This window comes from Cynoglossus semilaevis, chromosome 19 (genome assembly GCF_000523025.1).
Source record: "Cynoglossus semilaevis isolate Cse_v1.0 chromosome 19, Cse_v1.0, whole genome shotgun sequence".
Classification (NCBI taxonomy): Eukaryota; Metazoa; Chordata; class Actinopteri; order Pleuronectiformes; family Cynoglossidae; genus Cynoglossus; species Cynoglossus semilaevis.
The window spans coordinates 11661730-11673977 of NC_024325.1; the positions used below are offsets into that span (position 1 = coordinate 11661730).

Consider the following 12248-nt stretch of genomic DNA (forward strand, 5'->3'; position numbering starts at 1 on the left):
CCCCCCCCCCAACACACACACACACTCCCATTTGTTTGTAATTGTCTCACATCTTGGCTGGCACTGCATCGTGGCTCTCGCTGCAGTGAAAATGCAGGCTGGCAGCTTCTCCTTGCATGAACCCTGACTGTGCACAGTGAGCCTGCCAGAGAGCACAGAGCAGGTAGGTGCAAAACTTCAGCTGCATCAGGGAATATTTCTTCATGCTGCGTTTTCAGTTTACATTTAGTAGTACTGTGTGCAGACCCATTCAGGACATGCTAGTAAAAATGTTCTGTTATATATATATATTTATATATATATATAGTTACTTTATCTTGCTTCATCTTTGTTTTTACATTTTGCCTTCGACCCTGTGTCTCACTTACAGTCAAAGAGAGTCGGCTGCGGGACAAGCAACTAAGTCTCATTGTATCCGGGACCAGTGGGATGTGCCTTACTGAGGGTCTATAGACTGAGGAAAAACAACATCCTCGTCTGATCCTGAGTGTCAGGGAGACAACAGAGAGACCAAAGGATTATTCTCTGCTCTGAGCCAGCGTTACATCTGTGTGTTATATGCATTAAAGCAGAACTGGACGCTATGGAGCTGCTGTTTTGTGAAGTCGAACCGCTGAGGCTGGACGCATCGTATGCAGCTGCCACCCTGATCTTCTCTGTCCTGCTGGGTAATATGTCATTTCTCTACACTATACAGTTACTTGTTATTCAGTGGGTTATATATTTTTTCAACTTTTTTTTTGCTAAAGTCAGTGACTTTAATACGGTGACTTATTTCAATAAGAATTTTTTTTCCTGCGGAGAACAACAGACCGTGCAAAACAAATGAATTGGTGACGATCAAACTGTCTGTTGTTACATGATCTGTGATGACTTTAAAGTGGGAATGTTCCATAAAAAGGCTAAATAAGAGAACAATTGTCAGACATTTCAGGCCTAATGCGTGTTAACCTCTGCAATACCTCTAGTGACATAAACTAGTCGTGGTGCATCTCAGTGAAGTCATTTTCTGTCCAAGTGTGGAGTACCACGTCAAGACCAAGGTCTAACATTTCCTACTGATGGATAATAGCTATTTATACGCCAACTTCAGCTTATCTGAGTATGAGTAAGGATTGGCTTATAGAATCTTTTTCTAAGATTCTGTTTTATATGTGAAATCCCCAGAAATGCACATTGCTAAATCAGGCTTTTGTTTGTCATTTTTGGACATGTTTCTCATATTTCCTGTCCAGGAGGACACTTGAAAGGCAAATCATATTAGTTTTAGGTTTTAAGTACAGGTAACGATAGCAAAAAATAGTGTGAATGACAAGTGAAAATCCAAAAAGAAAAGAGATGCATGAACATGCACAATAGTGGGAAGGAGGGCTCTGCTGCTCCTCTACACTATGTTTTTGCAAGATCATTGTGCTGCAATGAAACAGCTGAGGTAAATATTTGAAGAGGGAGAGGGGGAGAGAGAGCGAGAGGGAGAGAGAGAGAGGTGAAGGGCTAGCAGGGATAGGATTTCCACATACCCTGTGCCTCCGTTCTCTGTATTTTTCTTTTTTTTTTACACATGCCGTATGATTATTGTCAGCCGCTGACCTTGACTGTTGTGTGTGGAACAGCGTATGCCAAACAAAGGGCAACGTGTGCAGCTAATCTAAGGTTAAAGCAAAAAAAAAAAAACTATGGTTTTGTGTTCTTCCACAGGCGTGTGGTCCTCTCAGGCCCTTGAGATGTCCGTGGGAAAAATTCCCTTTCTCGAGGCAGTAAACGGCAGCACCGTCATGTTGCCTTGTACATACTCCAGCTGCATTGGTATTGATAAACTTTATTTCAACTGGCAGTTCAACAACAATGGCACCATGGATATGGTTTGAGTATTATTTGTTGTGTTGCTTTTGTATGAAGGAAAAAAAACAAAACATGTTGAGGTTTTGCTGAATGACTGATAGATGACTGCTTCTATTAGATTTGTGATTCAACAATCCCATCGGAAGGAGTGGAGCCATACGTGACGATATATAAAGAACGAGTAGAGTTTGTTGGAAAGAATCATCACAACAACGTTTCAATTCTGCTATGGAACATCACCTTCGAGGATGGAGGCTTCTACACTTGCTTCGGACGCAACCCGAAAGAGAGGTCTAAGAACCACAGCGCCATTTTTCACCTCATCGTGGTGGATGAGCGTAAGTGTCAGAAAATGTTTTATTTAGCCCACGGCCTTCTAATCAAACAATCTCATAACTGTCTTTCAATGTTTTTGAGTTCTACTTTATAGTAGCCTACATGATCAATTTTGAGGAAAAATGTAAACAGTCTCCAGGCACTAAATATCTTTAAAGGTTCACTCTGTTAAATTAGGTCAAATTACTCAAGTGACCATTTCAGTCTAAAAACAACAAGAAGTCATACTCATATTCATACTAATGAAAAAAGGTAAAGTTCCTTAGAGAAATAAATACACGGTAGGTAGCAGAGCTTTGAAAGTTTTCTTAAAATTTATTGAATTTAATTTGTATTATGTACATATTCATGACATGGTATACAGTATACAACAGGAATGTATACACTGGCTTTGCAGTTGTTATGTTTACTTGAATCGGTAATTGTATTTCGCTGTCTTTCAACTCTTTCTCACTCTTTCTCATTGATTTAAACAGTCAGGGTGGTGGACAACACGTTGACCATTATCATAGCCTCAGCAGTAGGTGGAGCAATTGCATTCTTGATGGGCTTCATGTTGCTCAAGAACTTCACACTTTTTGTTCTCTCCAAGCTCGAGGAGAAAAAGTAAGTGGTTTTTTTTCTACCGTCTCGTGATTTGAACTGCGTAGCACTATTTCAAACAAACAAATACACACAAAAAAGTTCTCATATACTGTATATACTGTATATATAAATTCATTATTTTGTTTTTAACAACAGTCATTGTTCATTGTTGTTGTTTTCTCCCTCTTTCTTCCTTCCAATCTGCAGTAAGGAGTGCCTTGTAACTTCGTCTGGGATTGATAACACAGAGAACGGTCTCTCAGGATCCAAAGCAGACTCCAAGGCAACGCCAAAAAAGAAATGAGGAGGTGCATGAACAAGTACACCACATGTTTTTATTTATTTATTTATTTTTATTTTTACAGAAAAATTCTACCTGGCAATTGAAATATATGCGCATCGATTACCAATAATACAGTTCTTGAAACATGTACTGTAACAGCATGACTAGCTAATGATAATGTAAATTGTACAAAATATTTATTTACATCTTTAGCAGAATTACATCTAACTCTTTTATTCAGGATGTGTTTCATTTTTAAAACAGGGACTTTTTGCAGCTGTGGAAACATGTGACGGTGGCCATTTAGAATTTTCCCTTTGTTCATTAGCTCACTATAGGCTCAAATGTATTGTTTTGCTGACTTACTGTAAGCCATGTTTAGCTGATATTTGGCTATGTTTCGGGCTAATTTAGCTGCTACATCGGTCTTATGGATTTTTTTTACTTTCATGGTCAACCTTTAAATTTTTATTTAAATTTCAGTATATCTGTTAATTTGTTTGTTTATAGATTTATTTTTATATTACGGGTCAAATTCTAATGGCAATATGCTGAGGGTATTTTGCCCTAAGCCCTTGCTAAATACCAAGCCAGGAAAACCCTTAATGCATCGTAAATTCATGTGCATCTCAGAGTACAAAGCAAAGTGGCCATATTATTTACATAGTACAGTCTGGATAAAAGACCCCCGCACCCGTTAGCTAAAGAGTGTAGATCGATATATTTCTCTCACAGCAGCCATCGCGTCATCACATTTGTGTCTCTGGTAAACAGTTTATTTACATTAATCATCAAAAGAAACTATGCACACTTATCAATCTCAATCTTTTATTTATTTGCAAATGTATGAATTAGCATTGCTATTGCTTAATCTTCCCTGAGGTTCAGCTAATTGTAGAACTCATTCTAAGCCTTTGACTTTGAAACTCGTCACTTAGTTACCAGGGCCATCACCCAGAATGCCAGTTATTTTCCTGATTTGTTTTGGCACCAGTTTTGTACTCTCTGATTCAACTCATCTGTGGCTTTGGACAGACACTGGGAGGACACAGACATGGCAGCAGTGACTGGGTTTATTATTAGCAATGTTGACTGTTGTGTTAGTGCAGTCTGTTTTCCCAGCTCCAGAAGATTTGATTTAAAAGAAATTGATGGTTTCTAATCTTAAATGAAGACTTAACCTTCCAATGCTATTTAACCTTTAGGTTTGCCTTCAAAAGTGTATCTGAAACTGCCAAATAAATAATTGGCCTGATTTTTCATTCAGCTAATTACAGAAGCAGAAAACAGCAGTGAAGGCAGCAAAAAAAAACCTCAGCATGTTGTCTTACCACTGTATGTCTCTGCAGCACAAATTCTATAATGACTTATTAGTGTAGATTAATTATAAGTCATTTTGTATGTCATCACTGGAATCTACACTCGACTGCTTTTCTGCTCCTCTGTCTGCCTGGCCACCAGTAACGAAATATACGCACATGAAAATACAGTTTTCTGAAAGCAATAGAAAATCCCTTCAAATAATTTCTACCAGTTTTAGAAAAAAAAAACCTTTGATGCTTACGCTTTAGGAAAAAGAACTAATGTAGTTGAGCATGTATAAGGACGACTTCAAACACATTGCTTCAAACAGGCCTAGCATAAACTTGTGATGTAATTACATCAATAGAATCGGCACTAAGGCTAAATAATATTAACTATATATATATGTATATCACATTTTATGCAATATTAGCATAATTGAACTAATTGCTAGAGTTATTAGTTGCACTGGTCTCAGTGTTTTGGCTATGCATGGTCCACGTTATCTTCCAGAGCAAATAAAGCTGTGTTTTAAAATTACAAACCATCAGAAAAAAATTCACAATATATATATACATAAATATATTTCAAAATCAAACTAAAAAAGATACAAAAACATTCTCAGTTATCTCTCTCTGAAACAAACTGTCAACCATTGAAACCTTTTAAAGCCACCTACTACTGGTTGCACTACAAACGATACACAAAATGTGACATTACATTATTAAATATACATTACACTGTACTTGCTAGGGAACTACGCAGTTTTGTTTAATGGCTATCGTATTTTAGGTTTGTTAGCAAAGAGCATGTAGATTCCCTTTCTTGGCCACTAGGTGATGCTAATTCACATTTAATGGTCCTGCTCCATAAATCAGGTATACTAGTTGATTGTCTTTTAATTTAATCCCGTGAATTTGGTCCAGATTTTACACATATAGAAAATGCACATCATTAAAGACACGTAGCATGTAGTGTGTAATCAGCACGCTAACAACCAGCATTTAGCTGCGTTTTAGTGGCACGCTAGCATGTAGTGGACAAGTGCCTTGCTAGTGGTGCACTAGAACACAGCATTTACGCCGTTTTTGCCAAATACTTGCTAAATATTTACACGAGTAAATATTTTAACTAGAGAATGTCAAGATAACTTGCAAACATACTGTAAGATGTCCGGATGCCTTTGAACAGAAAGTAGAAAAGAAAAAGCATAAGAACCTTGTTGGTGTTCACAGCACCACATACTTTCTGTGACACTCTTAACGTGAGGATTCATTTAAAATATTTCTGAGGGTTGTTCATGAGGGTATGCAGGTACTAGAGCTTTAAATAGTAATATATGTTGAATCCATTTTGCACATTGTGTTAGCGAGCGCTAACGCTGTCAGGTCAAATATATTATTATAGTTTGGTCGATAATCACTGTGTCCTCTGCATTACTTGCAATTTGTGTACATATGATCCTTTTACCATCCCAGTGAAACAAAGGGATAACAAATCTAGCTCTATGTTTGCTTTTATTTATTTATTTTATTGAGGAAGTAACTCTAAGTTAGCCTTTTTGTTTTTATGTCTGTCGCAACAAAACAGATTAACTTTTTTTGTGATATCAATGTTGTAAAATCATTTTTTATTCTTTCTAATTTACATATTTGGTCTGAAGTCAATGTATACTCTTGTAGAGTTTACACAGATTTTTACAAGCCTTATATAAGTTGAGGTACAGATGGTGTGTGGACTGAGCGGCAGCTCCACATACACCATACATCAGTGTATATGCGGTGAAGTGAAAACGCGTCATTTAAATGCTTCCTTATCTAAGCTAGGCTAAAGGTGTTTTTTAATTGAAGAAGCCTTTTATTACTTCAGTCAAACTGTAGATAGGTCTATTTCATTTCCTACTTCCTGCGTTGATTCATTAGCTTGAACCTGTTTATTACAAGACACCAATGGTAAGGCATATGCAATAATTGTAACTGAGCACATGGGAGAGAGAGCATGGCCCTAATGTTTACCCAAAGAGTTTAGATTTGTAAATTCTGAGTACACTGTGCTTTTGGTGCAAAGGTAATTGATTATTAACTATTACTTATTATTTACTTGTCATTTACTACTTACTTTTGTATCTCATTAGGGCTTTTACCAACTCCACTGACCTTTCAGGCTCAACAGCATCTGTGACAAAAACAATGTCTGTTGGTTTGAAGAGCTGTGATTATTTGTTGCAAGGCAACTGTAGAACTTCTAGAAAAGGTGCATGGATATGAATGAAGCTGCTGTGTTCGATCATACCGAACAGTATACAAAATGACTAAGTCATGCTTCACTGTTACCAATAGAGATAGGCATAACGCTCTGTTCTCAACTGCTTAGAATTTTCCAGCAACTTTTAAATTCTCTATAATCCAAACATGAAGTCTAATAAAGGTCTAGAACAAAAGTCGTCATGTTTCGTTTGTTTGTTTTCTATGAAAGGCAACAACACATGCACAGACACACAATAACACGCACGTATGAGAATGTGGTTTGGAAGATTGAAAAACTAGACTAAAAAATTATAATTAAAATTATATAGGCCAGTGTTATAGACCAGAAACAAAACCCATTAAAATGCTTATAAGAAATGGACTGAATATTTTCCATTGCAGTCTTTATTTATTTAGCTACAACCTTCGACATTGTCAATCCTTCTTCTGACATGTACGTCATGTCACAGGCCTTGATGGACCCTATGGTCTTGACATTAACAAAGAATAGCAAACCAATCCTTGCATAATGTAAAACAAGCACACAAAAAAAACAAAAAAAAACAAAATCCAAACTCAAAATGTTAATGCATAAGAACAACATGGCAGGTGTGCATCTGCAAGAGTTTCACTTCCTCATCCATCTGAAAATAACACGTGCATGTGGTTTCACACTTTTCTTACACTTCATGCACTGTTGTCTCTGTGACATTAGATTTAGGTTTTTTTTTTGTTTAGTTATAATGTACCTCCAGGACTAGAAGCTGATCCCCAAATTACAGTAAGATAGGTTCCCCCGAGGTCTGGAGATAAGGCCTTTATCCATGTAATTATCACATCACTTTTGTATTTTGCACAGTTCAAGCTTTGCACTGTAATTTGCTGCAGTAAAATTATGTTTTTGTCCTAAATGAATATGAATGCAGAAGGGCAATTCCTTTTTTAAGAAGCACACGTTTAATTTTCAATCATTTTATTTTGACAAATGACACATGTAGTTACAGTAGAATTAGGTCATTTACCAAAATATGAGCCTAGCCATACCCAGTGGTTGGGAACCAGTCCCATATAGACTGTATATGTATTAAATGGACATTGCAGTGAAACATTAGAAGTGCTCCATTGGTTTAAAGTCAGTTCATTTGTAATTAATAATAAATAATAATTTTCGACATAAACTTTAGATTAGGTGAAAAAAAGCAATGGCAGTGTCGTCTCATATTTAAGATAAACACTGGCTGCAGGTGAAATATTCCAATTCAATTTTATTCTGATCTGTAGAGTGTCCTCATATTTAGAGCTCAGTAAGTCACGTTGAACTGTGGTGGAACAACAGGTTCACACTGTCCTGGTTTCATTCTGTCGAGTGTTTCTGTGCAGCCTGTTGACCTTCAGCAGATAGTTTAAGGGAAAGAAAATGAACAATAGAAAGTCAGGTGACAGTATGTGAGCATAAAATGATCATAAAATAGTTATTATTCTATTATATGGATCAAAATAGGATGGATATGAATGCATTTAACCACTGAAGCAGTAAAAAGAAAGAACAAATAGAATATTTAGCAGGTACTCTAAATTCAGTTACATCAGTGAGTTTGAAAATGTAAAGTCTTTGCTATGCACAGCCCAGTCTAGAAAGGTTTATATTTAGAAATGTCTCTATGCATTAGGGCAGTGTGGTGCGCGGTGTGTTAACTGCCACTAGGGGGTGCGCTACATAAAAAATGTGATGGCGGTTTGAAGTGGGGTTTTTTTGTGTGTGTGCGTGATTTTTCCACACAATGAATTCGTCTAACTAAACATTTCCTTTGAAAAATATTGACATTTTAATGAATAAATAGATGCACCGGTGCAACAGATGCCAGTGTAATGTTGTTTTTCCTACACATTGTCAGTATTCCCTTGTCCTCGTTGGTAATTACTAATGTAGGTCAACAATTTTAATGTCGTGGATGGAGACAAGAGATATTTTTGTTACGTTAAGGGCAATGTACCAAAAAGATATTTGACAATATTGCATTTGTCAATTTGTTTATTGCACCACAGAAATAGTACCACACTGTTAAAGTGGCACTTGGTTTACTGGTGTAAATGCTCCACTCACTCTGTTTAGCTGGCTGCGTTTACAATATAAAAAAAGCTTAATTTTTTGTCTTTATTTTTAAAATATTACTATAATTTATTCTATCTATAGTTGTTTTGATATTTATTGTCAAATGGACACAAATAAAAATGTGCATACTCATATCGATCTGTAATAAAACTATATCCAGACACCCCTTATACTGACCCCACCAGTTTGGATACCGTGTGTGGTGAGCAAGCACGCCGGGTTTTAGTTCAAACTGCTGCCAGTTACAGATATCACTGGGAGGGACACAGTCATGTATGTCAATGGGAAACTTTTACACTGAGCTCAGCTCTTTCTCTTTGTTAGGCTTAAGCCTATTGGCTGCAGGGGTTAGAGTCAGAAGAGTAAACAGGGTGTGTATGTGTGTCTGCAATTTGAAAGTAATGGAGAGCTGTCCAGGGTGTACCTCACCCTTGTCCATAGTTAAAAGTAATGGAGAGCTGTCCAGGGTGTAGCTCACCCTGGCCCGTAGTTGGCAGGGATTGGCTTAGGTGCCCCCTCCCCCTCCTGGACCAGATGAATAATTGATAATGGAAGGAGGGATGTTTGGCTGTCTGTGTCATCCCTGACTCTGTCTTGGAGATGTCTATATTTTACAGTTGTTAACATTGTTGATTAAATCTTCATTTCACAGTTTTAATTCCAGTCTGAGTATTTTTAATCACATAAATTCCAATATATGTTAACTCAGCCCATCATTCTTATTCAATCAAAGCTGTAGTTTGCAGAGACTTACAAAATAACCCACTAAGGACTCTGCTCTTTTTGCATTTTCTTGTTTACTTTTGATTGTAGGTGGGAGTGAAATTCAAGCTATTCATCCATCCATCCATCCATCCAGTTAACAAACCATCCACCAACCTTCATCAAAAACCTACTTGGTTGAATCTTTTTACAATTATAATAATGATGCTGTAAATTTCTCATTTGAAACTTTGGGGTGTGGTTGGTTGAAGAGCTAATCTTAGGCCTTTAAATGTCAGTTTATTATCTATGAAAGACAATTATTTGTTTCCTTGGTGAAGTGGCAGGTTTCTTATGAACCAGGAAGGAGGCCTCAGGTTTGACTTTACTTCTACGGCCCCTCCCAGCTCTGGTGAGACATGGCGTGAAGTAAAAAAAACATGTAGTAAAAAGCATGATGAAGTCAAACTCCCAGCTCTGGTGAGACATGGCGTGAGTAAAAAAAACATGTAGTAAAAAAGGTTTTTAAGATTATTTCCATTACCACTTCCATACTTTTCACTTTCTGGGTTGATGTTCAACACCTGGGACACGGAGCATCTTCCTGTTATCTATCTATCTATCTATCCATCCATCCATCCATCCATCCATCATCCATCCATCCATCTATCTATCCATCCATCCATCCATCCATCCACCCATCCACCCACCCACTCCCCATCACCAACCCCCAACCCACACACGCACACCTCTGCCCTGACAACCAGCTGCACGTCGCCTCTTTCTTCTCGCTGTTGAACCGGAGTTCTGGGAGAGTGGTGCGGATGCTCAGCCGCGCTGCTGCCGCTGCGGAGGAGAAAATCCGTCTCTCACCTGGCTCTTCACAACGGTATCTTCTCGTAGTTGGTGTGTTCTATCCTCTATGTTTTTGGTTTGTCCGTGTGTGTGTGAAAATTAGGGAATCAGAGGACATAAGACCAGCTGGTTTCGTAACTCTAACAGCAGCAGCAGCAGCGGCTAAGAGAGCCAGACACGAAGCGATCTATTTTTCGTGGATGCGGATTCACAAAGACGTTTGGTGTCACCTGGGAAATTTCGAGAAATATTTTTAGTTGTAACGGTAGGGAGAGCGCCTTAATTTGTCTCGTCTCGGTACCACATGCAGCGACACAGCAGTAGAAATATCGTCAATATTTACTGTAAAAGAGAAATAAGAGGTAAGACCCCCCCCCCTTCGTATTCACCCACAGACTGTGCCTCAAATAACAAAGCTTCTGACTCCTGCTAGCTTATAGTTGATATTAGCATTTAAGGAGCAGATAACGTTATAACTGTGAGTGTGCTGAAAACACGACAGAGAAGATGATAGAAACGCGTTTCTGCTCGTTGACCAGCATCTGCCGGAGACGTGTGGCTGAATGGAGTCCCTGACGGCATTTGTGCATCATCTAACAGATAGCGTGTCGATTACCATGTCTTTGTTTAAGCCCTCGCCACATTTTCTCGGTGTGTGCAGTAGCAGCATGTGAGGGTGCCTCACCAGTGTTTCTGGTGTGATTTTGGATGCTTTAGCTTCTGTACGTGTTTTTAATATCCTTCAAAGTGCACCGTTAGATGCTCGTGGATGCTCGCCAACCGCCACTGTTTATTTTGCATTCGGTTAGGTCTGAGGATTCGCTCACCTCTACGGGATGTGCTTGAACACAGCTGTAGGATGGTTAAAAAACAAAACAAAACTCGGGTTAAATAGTAAAATGTTGCAGAGCTTTTCTCAGTTTGTGCGATGATACAGCGTTTTGATTTCTCAATGCGTGTCTGGCCGTTATAGTTAGTCATAGTAGGGATGCTTTAATAAAAATGATCAACAAAAGCAACACATCGTACAAGTAGAGAGTCTGTGCTAGGAAGAAATCCATTAAACAAAAACAAACAGAAATTTCTCAAGAAAATACACTTATGTGTAATAATAACTGAAAGAGTCGAAAATGATGTTGAGTAAATTCTGATGTAATTGAGAAAAGATGACGTGAGATGGCCCATATTACTGGAAACTTTAACTTGATGCTTGGCTCACCAGCACAAATAGCACAAAGGATGCACATTTATGTTTTGTTTTTTAACATTTGGCCTTTATGTCTTATTTGGCATGAAATGACTGCACCCAAACCAAGATGCAGCCAAGTAATTGGGAAAGAAAGAAAGAAATAATACAAAAGAAATACAAATGATTTTCTAAAGGAGTCGATGCTGCTGTTTTCAGTTTCTACACCTGTTTTTACCCAGTGGTTTAATGTCAGTGGTTCCAATATTATTAGTCTGATACTTGAACTTGTACTCAGCGACCAAATACTCTTTAATGGCTTTTCATTACAACCAAGCTGTGCAAGTGTGTTTTTGTTTTGCTTCTTCAGTTCAGTGTCTCATTGCCCTGTTGGGAAAATGACTCAAGTAGATGAAGGATGTCAGCAGTTGGGAGGTCCTTTAACTTCAGATTCTGAGAGGAACGCAGGCATTCGCACTAGTCAGCTATAGTCACTTTTCTTTTTGGAGTTATTTAACTGACACTGTGTGTTTATGAAACATGTATGGTTTAAGTATGCTTTGTTTACTGGAAAGCAGCAGCCAGTGTTTTCAACTCGAATGTGTTGTTGGTGTGAATCGCTTCGCTCGGTTTAAAAAAAAAAGTTTCTTGATTTATAGTTAAATAGTATATAAGAAAAAACTTACCACGTTTCCTCACTATTGTATAGGTTGACTTGCAAAACATTTAAAAAGTGCTTTGTGACTTGAAGGAGGTGCTAATTGGAAATGGGTTCTTGTATACTGAACTTAAAACCTT

General features: G+C 37.9%; 2 protein-coding genes across 3 annotated transcripts in view; both read left to right on the forward strand.

Annotated features, from left to right (window-relative positions):
* The first annotated feature begins 21 nt into the window (after positions 1 to 21).
* Positions 22 to 7370, forward strand: LOC103395312 (sodium channel subunit beta-4-like). The gene is made up of 6 exons (XM_008332974.3): positions 22 to 163; positions 371 to 668; positions 1699 to 1862; positions 1961 to 2180; positions 2655 to 2784; positions 2971 to 7370. Exons 2-6 carry the CDS (start codon positions 584 to 586, stop codon positions 3065 to 3067), a joined length of 696 nt encoding a protein of 231 aa, XP_008331196.1. The 5' UTR covers positions 22 to 163; positions 371 to 583; the 3' UTR covers positions 3068 to 7370.
* A 2790-nt stretch (positions 7371 to 10160) lies between these two features.
* The window catches only part of sptbn2 (spectrin, beta, non-erythrocytic 2), a 30055-nt gene continuing 27967 nt past the window's right edge, over positions 10161 to 12248 (forward strand). The window contains exon 1 of one of the 2 annotated variants that reach the window (XM_017041565.2): positions 10161 to 10298. The gene's annotated coding sequence lies outside the window, so the exon portion shown is untranslated. Of the gene's footprint in view, positions 10316 to 12248 lie in introns of both variants that reach the window. The other variant, XM_008332972.3, reaches the window with a different exon arrangement.